A 19,679-nucleotide genomic window follows, 5' to 3' on the forward strand; every position below is an offset into this window, starting at 1 on the left:
GAGAAGTATATCTGACTCTGGATAAATTTTAATCGATTTAATTTAATTTAATTAAAGCTGAAACTGTGAATACCTTAGTCAGCAATAAAATCTTATCTTGATCTATTATAATTACATTAGAAATCTTATTATAAAATTTTCATATTTTTAAAGTGACATAAAAAGAAAATATTGATGAGGAATGAAAGAATTACAAGTTAATTTACCAGGTAGAATACTTAATATTCATTTGACAGTTACTAAGAGCATGGATAAGCTTTGGTTGACACAAAGACTTTAAAAATAGCATAATTCTGTCCCTCAAAGAGATAATAAACACAAAATATGCTGCAAACCTCAAAGTGCTATACACATGTTAGTTGTTGTTATTGTTGTTAGAAATACAATATGTACATAAATAAATGTAATACAGGGCAGAGATGGAGAGAGGAGAGTTCTCAAAAAGTGCTCTAGGAAAACTTGATGAGGGAGAATACTTAATTTAATTTTTTTAGTCTTTTTTTAGTCTTTTTTTTTTGGCACAACTTATTTCCCCTATATTCTCTCCCACTGAATCCTTCCTAATAACAAAGAGTTAAATAATGCTCAACTTGAAAGTAATCTCTTCTAAAAGTATATGCACCTTTCTTCTCCAGTGGAGACTCCACCCCTTTACCAAGAGGAGGGTAGTAAATTTTATCATCTGTTCAAGAGAATAGTTTTGTTGATTTATTCAGGGAAGGCCTGTTTGAATGAGGTGACATCAGAACTGAGTCTTGATGGAAGAGAAGGATGTTGAAAAGTAGGGATGAGGAAGAACAACATTCCAGGTCTGTGATAATCTATAGGTGTAAGTGATAAAATGTTTAACTGAAGGGACAGTTGGTGGTCTGAGAGCCTTAAAAGTCAAGATAAGGTAAAGAGAGTTTGCATTTCATTCTGTGGGCAATAGTGAGTCATTTGAAGGTTTTGAACAGAAGACCATTATGATCAAGTCCATCCATAGGTGAGAGAGACTTGGTGGAGGTTCAAATGCCAGACTGGATGGGGAAGGTGCAAAGGGAGGGAAAAAAAAAAAAGACTTCAAAGTTTTTTAAGCAGGGATGATGAGGATAGTAGTGGCATAAAAAGCAACAAGAGAGTTGAGAGCAGAAGCAAATTGAGGAAGATTATAGCTTCAATCTGAGACATGTTGAGTTTGAGAAGTGAACCACCTATGGGGACAATATTACAAGTAAGAAAGCTACAAGTAAATTTGACTAATGCATACGTGTTTGGCAAACAAAAAAGAATTTTAGGACACCAGCAAATGCAAGTTGAAATAACTGCAGGATTTTTACCTTGTTAATATTCATCCAATGTGCGTCTTAGATTCAGAAATAGAAACAGGAGTTTAGGACAAACCAAAGAGAAGGAGAAATCGGCTCCTAAGTGGCTTTTTTGCTCCAGGGAGCGCTCCAGCCAACTCACATGAAAACGGCAAATATTTGGGGATTTGGCAGTTTTGAGACTTGTCTCATCCTCTTCCCTTTTGCTTTACTTCAAACTTGACCACACCTAAATCTACCTTCTGGCTAAGTGAATAAGATTTTTCAGTCTGTATTATGTAGCTTCTTAAAAAAAATCATGACCTTCACAAATTCATTTTTATGATTACAGTTCATTTTCTTGAGTATGCAATTAGGTAATAACAGTACCCAATGAGCCACAGGTGCCACTAAATGCCTACAGTGTAGCCCCTACATAAATAACTCATATTAATTAGCTAAAATGGGAGGCCTATAGAAGTATGCACTATCCAGACTTTTGCAGCAATGGAAAAAAATAGGAAGAGGATGTTTTATTGTCTATATAAAAACTTTCTCAAACTTCTTAACCCTGAGACCAATATACAGAAGCTTTCCAGAGGAAAACATAAAATACATCTAGCTTAGTTGAGCTTTTCCTGAGCTTTAGTGAAATATGCTGGAAGCCATCCAAGCAGAGCCACTGTTTTCTAGATATTTACTTGTGTCTGTAATATATTCAAGTGGAGGTCTCCAAAGGATTCAGAGATGGGTAGCTTGGTCCTTGCTCCCCTCCTTCCCAGCTCACTCTATTTTCTGTACAGGACATAAAAACTCTCTGGGCTCCATGGCTCACATGTTCCTCAAGAGGAAAATAAAAGAGTCAGGTATTAACTCTAGGAGAACTAGACGATTTCTTTCCTAACACAATGTATTTCTCTTCCAAGATGCTCAAAATGATTTGTTTCTTTAAAATCATTAGCCTCACATTCTCTGAAGGTCTGACTTTATTTTTTCAACGAGCCTTTGGAAAGACTGGAGATGCGTTGAAAACATAGTCCTAGGAGCTATAACTATGGTTTGCAGACTGGAGGCTCTGAAAGCCGGTTCGGGCAACCAACCACACCAGGGATCAGACCCTAACACTGTGTATGTCAAGGGTGTCTGCAAAAATAATGGAAGACAAGGGGGGGCAAGGAGGTATCGGTGTCTCCTGGGGACCAGACCAAGATCTAAACTAAGTGGTACACATTCTCGACAAGACAAACCAAAGAGCATCATTAGAAGCAGCTACCAAAGAGATTGAGCAAGTAAAGGCCCAAAATAAGGAAAGACTTAACTGTGTGATCAGATAACCAACTTATTACCGAAGATATGAACGAATGGATTGGCAACTGGAAAGAAAATGGCTGGAAAACAAGTAAAAATAAAGATGTTGTCCACAGAGACCAATTCACTAATCTGGATAATATGACTCAGGACATGGATGTTGAGTGGAAGTATGTACCTGCTCAGTCAAAAGTTGAAGGCAGTGCTGAAGCTCAAAGATTAGCCAGAGAAGCAACTAGAAAAAAGTGAGAAGACTCAACTCAATACTTGGAGATGGTGTTAAAGTGCCATTCTCTTTAATCCTGCAATGTAATCTCCCAATTATTTTCTCTTTACCCTTCTCCCACCCCACCCCACCCTTTGCGTTTGAGCTATTTTCCATGGCTCTTTTTGGTAATTTTTTTCTTCATATACTTTCTCAATTTTTCAATGGGCTAATTTTTCTTCAATACTATAAACAAAGAATATTATATACTATACTATAAACAACTATAAAAATTGTTCACATGTACTAACAAGAAGAGAAAGGCAGATATCCTCGTCTCTGTCATATCCAACTGAACTCTGACTTACTCAACTCTTACTCTAGATCACCTGGAAACCAATCCAGACTGCTTGACTACTCACATGATTTGGGGTAATTGGAGTCACCAATTTTTCCTTCAGGTAAAATGGACTGGGAAACAAACCTTGCCATCTGTGCTTTCTAAGGACATACTGGCTTTACCATTTGCCCTGCTTGAATGCCCTACCGTATCAGGATATCATCTGACCTTATGACAATCTAAAGATGCCTGTCAGGGCCATGTAATCTGCCCCTCTGGTACATTCTTATGACTTTTAGGACTCAAAACTTTTAAAAGTCTTTTCATTGACCCAGCAACTGAGCTCTCTAATATGTGGTCTTCCCCTTCCCACCCACCCAAAGGTAAACTTGACCATAGACTGTCTTTCTGTAGTTATCATCCATCCCCAGTACTGAGCATAACACTTGGAACTTAATAGGAATAGGAATTCAATAAATGCATTTTCATTAATTCATAATGTCTTATTTATGGCTCCCCTGACTCTTCTGATAATTGCCATTTTTAATTTATGAAACAAATACCCCTTTTTCCACTTAAGAAAAATCTTAAGTATATGACAAAGATAAGAACAACAAGGAGGGATTTGGGAAGAGGCCCAAAATGGGTGTTCAGTGATATTCTCATCAATAATGACATTGAATATTTCACATTTAAAATTTGTTTTTTGGTAAAATATGCTTTTTTACTTTTGCTATTCTGGATATTGGTTGCTCTTAGAAGTTTGCAGAAGTTTCTCATAGATTCTGGATGTCAAAGTCAAATAATTAAATTGTTCCTGTTTAAAAAATAAAATAAAATAAAATAAAATAAAATCACTAGCCTCACCAATCCTCAGGGTCATTGGATCATAGGATCAGAGACTGAGAGCTACCCTTAGAGGCTAACCCTTTGATTTTACAGATGAGACAACTAAGATGCAAAGAAGTAAACAGATTTGTCCGAAGTCACAGCTAGGACATGGAAGTGTCAGCATTCAAACCCAGGTCCTTTGACTAAAAGTACAGGTTGATTATTATTTATGGATAGAAATCAAAGTGAGCAGAGGGCTATATACCTATTTATGAATTTATTTATAAAGGAGATGAGAAGTCAAAACTTAAAACTCCCAAACCAATGCTCTCTTCTCTAATTTTAGAAAAAAATGAAAAAGAAACAAAGTGATGACATTGCCTTACAAAAACTGAATGTCTCTTAAACATGATGCATTGCACTAGTCATTGTGTGTGTGTATGTGTGCACACATGTGTGTATGTGTATGTGTATGTGTGTGTGAAAAGAGAGCTAACATTTAATAAAAATTAGCATTTATATAGTTCATTAAGGCATGCAAAGTTGTTCACAAATGTAAACCTCATTTTATCCTCAACGACAACCCTGGGATGTAGGTGCTATTACTATTTCCGTTTTATAGATGAAGAAATTGAGGCAGACAGAGATTAAATGAATGGCTTGTCCAGGGTCATACAGCTGTTAAGTGTCTAGGGCTGGATTTGAACTCATCTTCTCATTCTAGATCAAGCGCTCTATTCACTGGGCCACACATAGCTGCAGCCTTTGTTTTTGTTTTGTTTTGTTCTTTGGTTTTGTTTTTGTTTTCCCCCAAAGGCAATTGGGGTTAAGTGACTTGCCCAGGGTCACACAGTTAGTAAGTGTCTGAGGTCAGATTTGAACTCAGGTGTTCCTGACTCCAGGGCTGGTGCTTTATCCACTGTGCCACCTATCTGCCCTTGTAGCCTTTGTTTAAAGACACATCAGACAAGTTCTGACTTTCAGGAGCTTAAAATCTAGTAGAGGAAAAAAAAATACTGAGATAACTAGCACAAAAGGCAGAATATAAGTGTCACAAAAGAAGTATGAATTGGGTGGCGCAATGGATAGAGCATCGGTCCTGAAGTCAGGAGGACCTGAGTTCAAATCCAACCTCAGACCAAACACTTGACACTTACTAGCTGTGTGACCCTGGGCAAGCCACTTAACCCCAACTGCCTTAAAAAAAAAGGCAGCAATTAAATTCAACAATAATCAACAAGTGTTTACTAAATGCCTACCATGTGTCAGTTACTGTACTAGATGAGGGGACATAGAGATGAAGCAGTCCTTATCTTCAAAGAAGACAATATGTACATTGTGTGAATGTATAATAAAAATAAATAAATGAACAAACAATTAAATGAATAAAACAAGGTAGTCAAGGCAGGGAGGCACTAGCAATTGGTGAGGGGGTGAAGGGAGCAGAAAAACACCCATATAAGATGTTACTTTGGGGTGAAAAAATAACCTTGAGATTCTAAGAAGCAGGAGTGAGGAAGGTGTGCCTCCCAGTTATGGAGGCTACATCCCATGCAAAGACCTAGAGATCAGAGGAGTGTTATGTGTGAAGAACAGCAAGAAATATTTACTAACCAATGTGTTAAACAACAAAGATTTATTAAGTGACTACTATAGGCTGATTACTCTTCCAGGTGCTAGAGACTCAAAGATAATAAAACCAGTCCCTGCTCTAAAGGAATTTTTATTTATTTATAAGATGCACAGATATTAGCGAAATTCAGCAGATTCAAAACAGGGAGATGTCTCCCACAACAAAGGTGAATTTAGCAGTGCATCATGGAGAAACAGTCATGTAAAATGGAGATTGAAGGCATAATGTTGCTTAAAGAGGTGTTGATAGATAGGGGCAAGGTCATTTCAGGTACAGGGAAAGTCACAAATAGAGGTATTGAAGTATTACAAATGGGGATGCTGTGAGTAAATTTCATGAATCTATCAATATTCATCAAACAAAAGAGAATTGCATAGCAACAGAGGGTGTGTTTGTGGAATTGTTGGGAGATTGGCTAGGACAAAAGAGAACATGTGTGTAGCATGGTGGGCTATGGGGCCAGTTGAAGTTAGATGATGCAGGGCATTAAATGCCACATTAAAGATATTCAGGATATGACAAGGAATCAGTTGCATGGATGTGTGTGTGTGTATGGGTTGACAGATATAGATATATACATACACACATATATACACACATACATATATAGATGCATGTGTGTAAGGATGAACATAAATATACATATATGCATACATATAGAGACATGCGTACATGTATATTTGTATATGGATAGAAAGATATCTGTATATGCACATATATACATACATGTACATACATGTGTGTGTGTATGTTTGTATTTTAGCAGAGTAGTGACATGGTCAGAGCTGTCCTTTAAATAAATATATGTCTTATGGAAATATCCCAATTTCAAAATCTCACACTCAGAAATTTCTCTCTCAGACCACATAACTTCTCATCTTTCTACTTCTCTTTTCCCCCTTGACTTCTCCTTAACTTGTTCTTTGCCTCATTCTGACCTCTGGTTCTTTAATATTCCATCTATATTCCATGCCCATCAGATCAGAGTATAAACACAAGAATTCAGAGGAGGGAGAAATCTTTTTTTGCTGAGATAGGAATAGGGAGGGATTTGGCTAGCTTCATTAAACCTTCTTTAATAAATTAAAACTGCACCAAGACTTTTGAGTCATTCTATATTTTTTTCAAGGACTCCCCATATCACTGTTATGGGTACACCCTCCACCAATGCAGGTGGCAACCCCTGCATGCCTAATAAGCAATTCTGCTGCTGAGCACTAAAAGCCTTCATATCATGGTATAACCTGCCCTATTAGAAAATTGAAGGTGACTTCTCTGCCACATTCTCTCTCTTCTCTACTGGATCCTGTATTTTGGAATCCTTAGATCATCTTCAAGGTTCAACTCAAGGGACACCTCCTACAGAAGGCCTTTACTTGTGATACTCACAGTTGTTAGTACTCTACCCCCTCCCCCAAAAAATAATACCTGGCATTTACTTTTTCTTTAATTTCTATTTACTTATCTGAGCATGCATCATTCCCCTCTCCCACATCCATTAGAGGGTGAACTCCTAGGCAGTTTTAATTTTGTCTTTGTATCACCAGAATCTTTCATATGACAAATGTCTACTTAAATTGAATGAGGGCATATATTAGAAATTTAGAATAAGGTCTTTTATTACATATTCACTTAATTCATGAATAAAGCTGAAAAGAATAGAAAATTAAAAAGTTTAAAAGAAAGCACAGGAAGGGAAGTAAACACTCAGCTTACAAACAATTAATTAGATTGGGGTCCTTCTGACTTTTTTCCAGGTTAAGTATAGAATTTCTGGCACCTACAGGATGTGCCTAAAGTGGGCCCTGTGCCCAAATTAAAAATAAACAGAAAACTGCAGTGAGAAGAGCAAAGGCAATCTTTTCTCAAGTCCAACGAACTTGACCTGTTTAGATTTTGCCAGTTTGAGAAGAGAGTGGTACAATATTTTCCATTCACGTCCAAGGCAAAAAAAAAAAAAAAAAAATGAAGAGGAAATAGATGTATTCACTTGCCAAAGCCTGAAACTTTCAAAATTCTTCCACAATTCAACTTTGTCTAGCACTACAGTTTCTGCCAGGCGTGACAGACAAAGGGCTGGTCTCAGAGTCACAAAGAGCTGGCTTTAAGTCTCGCCTCTTACATGGAATAACTACAGGATATGGAAGACTTAGACTCTTGTCTGAGATGTTCCAGGCATCTACCCAAGGCTAAGTTACAGAGTAGTTTCAAATATGTATTGGGGAGGGGCATTTCCAAACCAAAGGGTTACCCACACCAATAAAATCATAGGCCCAGACCAAAGAAAGAAAGTAATGGGGTGCTGGACATAGGCTATATTAATATACACACACACACACACACACGTACATGTACATATACATATATACAGACATATATGCATATGGATATATATGTATATATGCACACATATATACATACATATGTGTATGTGTGTATATATGTATGTATATGTATGTATGTGTGTATATATGTATGTATGTGTATGTATGTATGTGTGTGTGTGTGTATATATATATATATATATATATATATATATATATGCCAATTTCTGCACTGAAGGAAGGTAAAGTGAATCAGTTTCCTAGCAAAACCAGACATAATTGAACTGACTCCAAGTGAGTAACTTTGGGATGTATCTAGATTACATGGTTCTAGCAGGCGATCACTTAAATATCTGTCCAGAGCAACTCCTAATGGGATCTGGTAATGAGGAATGTTCATATGACAATATTGGATGACTAATGTGTTATAAAAGCTGGGTTAACTGTCTCTTTTCTTATGTACATTGGAGATACTCTTCTTTCAGATTTTATCATGTAACTTAGTGATAAGAGTGACTGATGTAGGGACTAAAGATATTCAGAAAACAATGGAACCCTGTCTCACTTTCAAAAAAAATGGGAAAAAGTAATAAGCAAACCAAAGTTCTGTTTTTGAAGCCTATCTTCCTATTGATTTAAATTTAAAACCGGGGAATTCATTGGGGGATGGGGAAACCAGTCCCCAAGATAAAATAAAAACCACACTTAAGAATGCAACAGACTACTTAAATTGTAATATCAAAATTTACATAAGAAAATTGAAGCCTGGAGAAAGAATTGACTTAATTCAAGGTCACCCAGACAACTAGTGACCAAGCTGCAACTAGAATCCAGGTCTCCTGCCTCTTACTACATAATTAAAGGATAAAGGATTTTAGTTTTCTGATAAATCAAGAATGATATTTGTAATAAGGCACAAAATAAAATTAAAGAAATTAAATTCTTTGGGGACTAGATGAATATGATATTTATCATTAGCATTACTCATTTTTATTTAATACTTAAAGGTTTGCAAAAGCACTTTACATATCTTATTTCATTTGTTCTTCATAATTCCTATGGAAGACATTCTCTTATTACATTCATTTTACAAATGAGGGAACTGAAGTCTAGACAGATTAAGTGACTAGCCCTGGGTCACATAGCATCTAATTGAGGCAGGATTTCAATCTAGAACTTCTTGACTTCAGATCTGTCATTTCATCCATTCCAACACAATAGAAGAAAGCAATTTTGTTTTTTTTCTGTACCTGTCATTTCAGCAGTGGGTAGAAATTTCATAGTTAGAAGTTCCTTCCATTTATGAAAATCAGCAATTCATCCCTAATTTATAATTTGGGACACTGAGGTTAAGTGACTTGCCTATGCTTCTATGGCTAGTATGAGACGGGTCAGGGCTCTCTGATTTGATGATCATCCTCTATCCACGATAGAACTTCCAGTCATTTTTCAGTTGTGTCTGACTCTTCATGACCCCATTTGGGCTTTTCTTAACAAAGATACTAGAGTGGTTTGCCATTTTCTTCTCCAACTCATTTTATAGATGAAGAAACTGATGCAAATAGGGTTAAGTAACTTGCCTAGGGTCAGAGAGCTAGTAAGCATTCGAGGCCAGATTTGAACTGCTCAGTGCTCTGTGCACTATAGTACCACCTAGCTGCCATGGTAGTACATTGTCTCTCAATGCCTATTGGTAAAAGTTTGGGAATATCTGTGTTTCTATAAGTATGCTTGCCTTCCAATGGGATATACATATACAGTATCATTGTTTGATGTTTCATATAGTCAAGGTGCTATATTTTCTATAATCAGAAGAATAGAAGATATTCTCTAACTCTCCCGTCCTGAGCAGGAAGCTCTCAAATTTAACTAAACCTTGCATGCTTACATGTATGCATGCTGCAAATCAAGCCATAGATTTAATGCTCAAGAGGCTTTGACTCTCCTTCTTCATGTCTGATCAGGATGACAATGTTAAAAAAAAAGGAGAAAAATCTCACCAAATCCAGGACAAATAAGATCACCACCCTCAGAATGTTTCATTGAGAGTCTAAAAACCAAACTCAGCAAAGCAGTGAGCAGAAGTGAATGCATGATCCTAGAGTATTCCATTTTACCACAGACATGTGGAAAGTCAGCAACAAGTTCCTTCTTGATAAATCCCACATCGTGACACTTGGATGGAGGAGCCATGAGTTTGAATCCCAGCTGTGCCAAATACAAGTTAGATGTTAAGACCTTGGTTGAATCATTCCATCTCCTCATCAGTACAGCTATGATAATAATACCTACACTTTTTTTTTTCTGAGGCATTGGAGTTAAGTGACTTGCCCAGAGTCATAAAGCTAGTGAGTGTCTTAGGCTGGATTTGAACTCAAGTCCTCCTGACTGCAGGGCACCATCTAGCTGCCCCCTATACCTCCACTTCTTACTCCACAGTGCTATTGTTAAGAAAATCAATCTGTGAATTTGAAAATGCAGCATTAAAACCAATCTACTTGAGGTAAATGTCACCTTCAAGCATACTTGGCTGGTGCATCTTCCTTGAAATCTCCTGCTTTGGGTTTTGAGATGTTTCTAGGTTCTCCTTTTATATCTTTAAACTCCTTCTTCTCTACTTTCTCCTAGAAGACTCTTTTTCCCACTCCATAAACATGGATGCCCACTAATATTTTGTCATTGGCTCTTTGCTCTTCATTATCCTCTCTTCCTGTAGGTAAACTAACTGTTTCAGTTATTATGAAAAGACTGATGACTCCGAGATCCTATAACTTTCAAACCCATTAAGGACAATTTCTAACTTCATTAAGGAAATTTCCATTTGGATTTTCCATTGTCATCTCAATCTCAATATGCCCCAAACTCAAGCTTTCTTACCTAATCAAACCAACCCATTGCTGCTGTCAAATTCTCCACTCATGTCAATGGGAACAACATTGTTGAACTAGAGCAGAAACTTGCATTCATTTTTGACTCTCACTTTCATTTCTTCTGTTTATCATGTGGGATGTGAGGGCTTGCCAAGCCCTTTTCAAGGTTGCTCATCCACCTTTGGTGCCCACCAGTCACTCAGTTATTACCTGTGGCTCCAAAAAGCTGCAGCATGTGCAGTGGCCACACCCTGGTAAACTGTCTCGGCAGACAGGTTAAACCAGGTTAAGGGTAACCAACAGGCCATAAACCTGTCGGTGAACTAGGGATTGTCTGTTCCAAGCAGATGAGACTTCCCTGGTGGAATGAGGAGATGAGAACAATTTGATTCAACAACCACGAAGGCAACTGAAGCTGGTGCTTCGGAGCACTTAGAGCTCGGTCAGAAATTTGAGATGGCAAGGTAATCCACCATATCCTGGGCCATCACCAGTTGTCCTAACTTTTGTCTTGCCACTCGACTTTAATGACTCTGGAACAGAGAGTGAGGCTGATGACTTTGTGCAATTCTGCCTCACTTAAATCCAATTCATGAACAAGACAAAACATTACCCTATGATGACATTGGCCCTCTTTGAAAATGAAGGACAGGAAAAAAAAAGTTAAAAAAAAAAGAAAGAAAAAGAAAATGAAGGACGGGGGGTAGCTAGGTGGCGCAACGGATAGAGCACCGGCCCTGGATTCAGGAGGATGTGAGTTCAAATCCGGCCTCAGACACATAACACTTACTAGCTGTGTGACCCTGGGCAAGTCACTTAACCCCATTGCCTAGCTAAAAAACAAAACAAAACAAAAAAAAACAAGAAGAAAATGAAGGACAAACAACATGTTCATCATGTAATCAAGTCTAGTTAATCAGTCCCATTCTTGTACAACTATCTCCTGGATTAAATTCAATCCAAAAACATTTATTAAGGGCTTATTATATGTGAAGAGGTGAGAGGCAATGTGGTAAAGTGGTACAGACTGGCCTTGGAGTCCTGAGGACATGGGTTTAAAAGTGTTCTTTCTAATACTCAAGATAACTGAACTTAATTTATCACTTAACTTCTCAATAAAGCCAGGATTTCTTTTAGACAATTACACCCCTACTCTTCCCAACATACTGATGCAATCACAGATCTTAAAGACAGAAACAGACACAGGCACAGACAAACACACACACCCACCCACGCACACATACACATACACACACAGAGCAGAAATTGCAAATAGGCATATTTAGCTTGATGTAAAAAAAAAAAAATCTCTAAATAGTTAAGAGTGGTCCAAAAATTCACTTGACAGGAATATTATAGAAGAGATTCCTCTTCTGGTACAAATTAGGCTAAATGTTGTCTGATGTACCTTGCAGAACTAATATTCTATTATTCTGTGAAATATTGTCCATTTAGCAAAGTCCATTTCAAATACAATCTCTTGTAGGAATCCTTTTCAAACCACAATGATACTTTCTTGCTCGTCTCACAATTTTTTAAAAGTTATCTTATATTGTTCCTGAATAATTTTACAAGTCTTAGTCTCATCTCCTTTGACAGACTGTAAGCTCCTTGAGGGTAAAAATAATGTCATGGCCTTTTTTTTGCATATCCGTAGTGCTGGAAAAATAATGGGTGGTTAAGCAATAATTTTAATTGAGATCAACTGAAAGCCAAAGGCAGGTCTCAGAAGATTCAAATGACAAAAACTAGAGGGTTATTTCCTTAGCTATACTGAGAGTAGCAAGGAAGGCATCATTTCTCTTGGTTATATTTCTTTTATTTTAAGGATTAATTTGTGAACTGGACAAGAGATGTATTATTAATACCTTGGATTTGATGCATGAAATATATAGATCAAGAGGCCAGCATGTTCCAAAGGAACACACAGTGTAAGGTCTTTCAATGTGAAAACTTCCTGGGATAGTAGAGAAACCACTAAAAAGTTATCTCAGAATCAATTTCCCCACTGGCTTGTTTTATACGACGTGAGTCAGAGAGGAAATTGAGGGTACTTTCACTCCTAGGATGAGAGCAAAGCTGGGATATTCTATACAAAAGAATAAGGCTAATCAAATTCCACTTGGATTTTGAGTAGCAGGGGTCATTTATTTAAATGTACTGGGGAACAGATGAAAATGGACTTTTTTTCTGAGTGCAAATAATTCTGTATGTCCCTTACAAAAATGCTTTTCTTGGTACCCAATGTCATCTCCAAATGATTCACACAAATCTACCCGCAGAGGAAAAGAGCAAATGCAAATCCTAATCTTGAATTTGCTACACAATCTTTAGTTTATGAAATATTTAATAGCCAAAATGGTCTAACATTTTATTTTTGTCTTATTGGCTAAAAGCAATCTTGCAATTTAGGAGTCCTTTTACCCCTAAGAAGGATGAATGGAATAAAGATAAGTATCATAAATTCCTAGTTGAATATAACATGAATGCCATGATAAGATTGATTAAACGCTATAATCCTCTGGCAATGCATAGACGTCATCAATAAAAATGGAGTTATTCACTTCATATTTGCAAAGAACAGAAGTACAGTTAAAGCCAAACAATGCCAAAATATTTAAATGAGAAATGAAAAAAAAATCGTTCTGTCTTCCACATGGTTGGTCTACCCTCTGTCATTTCCTACAGAAAGCCTTTCATAATGATTCTCTTAGTTATTAATGTTTTGCCCCTAATCCTTAAATGTATAAACATATTTGTTTCCATGTTATATTTCCCCAGCAGAATGTATTCCTCCTGAGGGCAGGGACTATTTTGAGAGAGACTATTTTGGGAGGGTGTTGTTTTTTCTCTATTGCCAGTGTACTGTGTGGTATCCATAATGTAGTAAGGACTTAATTTTTTTTTAAATTGGATTGGATTGGATATTGCCAAACACCTTCATAACCAAACCCAAATGACTGACCAAAGGATTTTATTTTTCATTTGTATTATTTAGTGTTATGTAGACGCAGTCTTGGGCTCAATTCACTTTTTGACCTAAGAGGCAAGAGTAGGTAGATGGATAAATATCAAATTTCTCCATACTTCCTGGTTATCTTATGTTTTTCCCCTCTGAATAGCAGTTTTCTAAAGAAAAAATTACAATAGTTGTCAAATCTTGTCTTCCTTATCTTATTCCTTCTCAAAAGAATAACTTTTTCAAAACCCATCACTCGGCAGAGGGAAAAAAAAAAGAAAGAGGGGTTTGCAAAGTGACCTCACGTCTTTTCCCACATTGCTGAGGTGTGTTTTCTTTCTGATTCAGATGAATGCGTGGCACTGAATTCAATGGAAAATAAAATTAATCCTACTTATATACTATAAAAATCCAAAACACTATTTCCATTGGGAAATAGAGGGAACATATAGTCTGAAAAGACGGGTTTGAGAAGCAGAAAACACTTTGGTACCGATTTGTCATCTAGTTGTGAGTACTGAAAAGAGAAGGTGAAGCCATATTCAGGAAAAAACCTGCAAACCCACGTGTTTCCCCATAATTTGACAATTATTAATAATGACTGAAAACTACTGACAAAAAAAGAAACCCTGAAAATGAAAAAAACAAATCGGAATAACAAATTTAAAGTCACAAGTACCTAAATTTATTAGTGACTCATTCCCATGGAACAAAAGGCTGAGGAAGTATTAGAATGAGCTAAGACAAAAACTTCTCTTCCTCCTAATTCTTCCTTCAAAAGCTCAAGAACCAGACATGGATTTAATATTAAGAATTGCTTTGTTATAAGATGGAGAAATGTTTCTCTTTCTCATCCCCTCCATTATCAGATTTGGTTGCTAGCATTGATTAATGATAAAAGTGCCAAACCTCAATTAAACTTTGTACTGTATATTGCATAGAGATATAGCCTTAAAGTTTTATTTTTCATCAGCATCTTTAAACATCAATATATTTTCTGGCTAGTGTACATATTATTCTCACTTCCTTGTAATAACCATATATACTGATGGTCCTTGTACTGTATACATAATTCAGAATAAGACTCATCTATAGAAACCCAGACTTCCAATGGTTCTTTATTATTATTCTCCATCATATTTCACATACACCTTTCCTTTGCCACTTGTAGAAGATCTGTTTGAGGTGACTTGTCATAATTTCCTCCTAAGACGCTACGGTTTCATGCAAACTCTTGTTCTTCTTTCCAATACTTTTTAGAAACTGTTTAAAGTCGATTAAACAATGTCAGATCTTTAAAAAAAATAAGCGAAACCATTTTTAGTCTTTCAAGAAGATTTCTATGTACCACAGGGGGAAAAAAATGAGCATTGCCAGCAGTTCTGAGAACATAAGCAAGATGCAATTTGATAAATAGCCTTCCGTAATCTAAAGCCAGGACTGTGCAAAAGCATGCTATCAGCACTTTCATCAAAGACACTATTGACTTGTTTTCTATCTGATTTTATCATGCCCTTTTCATTTTATTTACTCAGTCAACGAAGCGCAGGTGTGGGGAGAGGCAAGGTTTCTTACCACTTTGGTGAGCTGTGACGTCATCTGCCAGTGAAGGATCCTGTTCGCCTTCTTTGGTGCTGCTGCTGCCGCCACCATTGGTAACACTGTCGCTGCTGCCACCGCCACCGCTGCCGCTGCCATCGATACCACCATCTTTTTCAAGTAATTGATCCACCATGGCAATGATGCAGTTGAGGCTCTTTCCCACATTGGCCCACACCCTATCCTGAAAAGAACATCAGCATCACTACACATTATCTTTGTAATAATAGGAGAAGAAAAACTTGATGAATCCATTCTAAGTAAATGTGTTAGTGAAGGGTTGTAGAGATACAAAGACTGGAGAAGGGCGAACAATGGCTTATTTAAAGAGCCTCCACCTATAGGAAGCTGGATGCTACAATAATTAGAGCCATGGGCCTGGAGTCAGGAAGACCTAAGTTCCAATCTGGCTTCAGACACTTAATAATATCTGGGTGACCCTGGGCGTTGCTGGGCATTGTCTTGACTTTTCTCATGTGTGAAATGGAAATGATAACAGTAGCTACCTTCCAGGGTTGTTATGAGGGTCAAATAAAATAATATTTGTGAAGTGCTTTGTAAACCTTAAGGTACTATATAAATATTAGTTATTAGTAGCTATTACTATTATTACTCTTAGATTTCAAAGAAAAACAAAAATACTTTTATTTTAAATTTATTATCTCTCAATGTGCAGTTCTGTCAATAATCTCAAGATGCTACTGGCTCATATTATTATCACTCTTCTCTTAGCAATATAGTATGGCTGCATATCATAGGACACCATCATTTCAGAAGAACAGAAATAGGAGACGTCCTAAAGACCAGTGAAGATTAATGGTAGGTAGGCTGCAGCATATTGCCAAGGGTGACTTGTGTGAGAGTAATGGCGCAAAGTTATCATCAGGGATGATTAGAAAAGGAAGTGGGCTGCACAGATATAAAAAGTGAGGAATAACGGACAGCCTGGGGGCCACACTGGTGGCGATGAACTATCAAAAACAAAAACAAAACAAGCAAACAAAAACAACAGAGGAAGTCCTCCAGCTTGTTGGGGAGATTTCTTCCTTTACAGAAGGACAAGGAGAACTGTGCAGGATGAGAAGGAGTGGGTAAATTACAATTAGCACGGGTGGACAGAGTGATTGATGGATGTATCAAAGTATGGCTCAATCATGTGATGCATCACTTTTTCCTCTGGAATAAAAAAGTGATGAGATACTGGAGATTTTTCATCTTTTTAATACATTAAAGATTGTATAGAATTATAGCCCTACAGCACTGACAAATTTCACTCTTTTCTTCAGCCAGAAATCTCTCGCTAGGACTGAGCTCTACGGTGCACCTGGTTAAACCAGGTAAAAATCACTTGGTTTTTCGCCACTATCAACCCTCCTCTCTGAACTAGGTTTCACCCCGATAACAACATAAAGGTTTAGGATTTGAAGAATATTTGCCTCACAATGATGCTGTGAGGTAGGAAGTTCAAGAATGATTCCCATTTTACAGATGAGGAAAGTGAAGTTGAGCAAGGTTGAGTGCCTCACCCAATTGTTTAGTTGCAGAGCTCGGATTTGAACTCTGGATTTGAACTGCAGATCCAGTACTTTTTCCACTAGACACTGCCTTATTCCAATTTTCCCTGTAGAGCAGTGCCTATAGGCACTTCCTTTCTCCCTTATCCCACTCCTAGAAAATAGTACAACTACACCTTCTTCTAGGTGTCCTGGAGGGTCTTAATGCTAAGCATTACAGAGACCTATACATCTGGGGAAGGAGGTATGTCATCAATCAAAGGAAAAAATAGTAAGTTGTAGAATTTTAGTAGTTGAAACTGATCCCATAGGGAAATGCAGGACTTCTTTAGTTTTCTTGGATTCTCCTTTTTCCTGTTTGGAAAAAAAAAATCAGTCTTCCCCTACTTTAAATCCTTGGAGGCATTGGGCCCAATCCTTTGATCTAGAGAGACTGTTAGGCCTTTTTATAGCTCTTTAGCTCTCCTAAGATCGAATCCCCTAAATGTTAGCACCATTCTCTGTTCTCCCTTCTCACCCTGATCCCTGGCCCTAGATGCTCTAAACTGACTTTCAACATTTGAGGAAATTACAGTCACCTTCCTCTCTCTTTATTCTCTGGTTGATTTTAGAGAGAAACCTTGCTCCTTGGGCAATATATTGCTTTCCTTGTCTGGTCTCTAAGGCCTTTCCCCCTTAAATTCTTCAAAATTTTGACGGTCCATTCTCAGAATCTCTTTCTCTTTGACCCATCCACTTGGTCCTTATCAGTTTGCCTATGGCAAGTTTCCTATCTCCACTTTAACAGTTGTCTCTGACTTGAGTGGTAAAGTTATATCCTATATTTATTGCCCTTGGCTGGCATGAGGGGGTTCCCTTTTTTCTAAATGCCATGTGCCATGGCACTCTGAGCTTAGAAGGCCCACGCTCTCCTACTCTTGCGCCTTGAAAGTCTCCTATCAGGATGATTTCTCCCTCTCATTCTGAGCCTGTGATTCTTCTTCAGCAGAAATGATGAACAATGGAAATTTATTCTTGATGTACATTTGTTCTCACTACCTCACTGCCCTCAGATTGCTGAGTAATAGCTCTGTCCCCCTCCCCTGGGTATCAGGTTTCACAAAAAGACAATTATTTAAACATATAGCAAAAACAAAACAAAAAAACAGAATATTCTCTTGGCACCAGTTCAAATAAGACCTAGGCCGAAACAGTCTGATATTGTGGAAGGAATATTAGATTTGCAGTTAAAGATGTAGGTTAGAATTCTGGCTTTTACTTTAATACATATGTATACTGGAACAATTCACTGAACACATCTGAGCCTTAGTATCCTCATCTGTAAAATGACGGGGGCTGGATCATTTAAGTCTCTCATCTCAGATCTCCTCCATCTTGAAAATGTTACATACAAAAACTATTATATTCAACATAGTCTAGTCATTCTAAGATGATTTATCTGTTAATTAGGAAGACCACAAAAAAATGAGTTATCTCAGACACTAGTAACCTCAACATGTGTGGAAGATGGTGGCCATCTGGTTTCTGTCACCAATCCAGCTGTTGGTTATTGGAGAAAAGACTCCAGTATTTGTAGTCAGAGACCTTGAGCAGCACGGTATAGTAGGAAGAATGTTGGGTTTGAATATTGGCTCTGCCACTTATGATCCATATGACCTTATAAATCACTTAAACAAGCTGTGCCTCAGTTTCATTATATGTAAAATGAAGCATTTAGATTCAATGGCCTCTAAGGTTGCTTCCAGTTGTATAACTATGATCCCATCATAACTAATTTTAGGCAAGTCATTAAACATGCCTGGGTCTTGGTTTCTTCACCTCTAAAATAAGGGGGTTGAGTTAGGTAATTTTAAGTTCCCTTCTAGGTGAATATTCAGTGAGCCATACCAAAAATGAATCTTCACCTTCTCATACTTCTAGTTTAATATTAATATTTTATAATATCCCATAAATGGACCCTCTCTTATCCTATACTTAGGTCTTGGTAGTGTTTAATTGGTTCCTGATGCTCTTCCTCCAACTTGAGGGGTATAGCAGGATTTGGGGAGAAAAAAAAAGCCCAGGTACAGGAATGAAGGTACTGAACTGTATCCCGCATTTATGCTATACTTTGCCTGGTGCAAGAACCAAAGATAATCAAAGTTGCCACCATCTCCATGAAACGGGGAGAGCAATAATTGTACAGCTTACCCCACAGAGTTGTCTTCAAAAAAGCACACATTGAAGCTTAATTTGCTACAATACCAGTGAGCTATCATTCTTATTATTTTTATATGATACCCCGTCAGCTCATAAATTAGGCTCTTGGAATTAGGTACTTTTGGAGATAATTATTTCAAGCATCGAGAAAATTTGATGTGATAAAGTCCTCCATTCAAAAGCAACTGAGTTTGACATGCCTGAAAGTAATGCACCACCTCAACCACCTAATTGATATGCAGATTAACTCTGGTTGCTTCTGTATACTTTTCAGGGGTGGGAGGGTGATTTTATCTGTATGGGGAACTTCTAAGATCTAAAGACCCTCCACTGTTACATGACTTCTCATCTGTAACTTATAAAGAGTTGCCCGGATAAGGAACTTGACCATGGAGACACTATCATTGTCTATCTGAAGAAGGACCCGGACCCATGTCTTCTTGACCCCAAGATCAACGCTCTATCTCCTTTACCACTGTACTCCTCATTTCTGCACAGTCTAATTTCCGAACATCAGAGCTTATCTGATTCAACCCCTTCTTTTAAAAATGAAATTAAGACCTAGTGACTTGCCTAGGTTACCACCCAGCTAGCAGAACTGGAATTTGAAA

The 19,679-nt window shown here is 37.4% G+C and overlaps 1 protein-coding gene across 6 annotated transcripts in view; it reads right to left on the minus strand.

The window, feature by feature from the left end:
* INPP4B (inositol polyphosphate-4-phosphatase type II B) overlaps positions 1 to 19,679 on the minus strand; it is a 920,894-nt gene that overhangs the window by 121,172 nt on the left and 780,043 nt on the right. For all 6 annotated transcript variants that reach the window (XM_027866808.1, XM_027866807.1, XM_027866810.1 and 3 more), the window contains one exon: positions 15,332 to 15,539. In XM_027866808.1, the coding sequence (XP_027722609.1) occupies positions 15,332 to 15,539 (208 nt within the window). The remainder of the gene's footprint in view (positions 1 to 15,331; positions 15,540 to 19,679) is intronic.

The sequence above is a fragment of the Vombatus ursinus genome, unplaced genomic scaffold, assembly GCF_900497805.2.
Source record: "Vombatus ursinus unplaced genomic scaffold, bare-nosed wombat genome assembly UNPS02014784.1, whole genome shotgun sequence".
NCBI classification, from domain to species: domain Eukaryota; kingdom Metazoa; phylum Chordata; class Mammalia; order Diprotodontia; family Vombatidae; genus Vombatus; species Vombatus ursinus.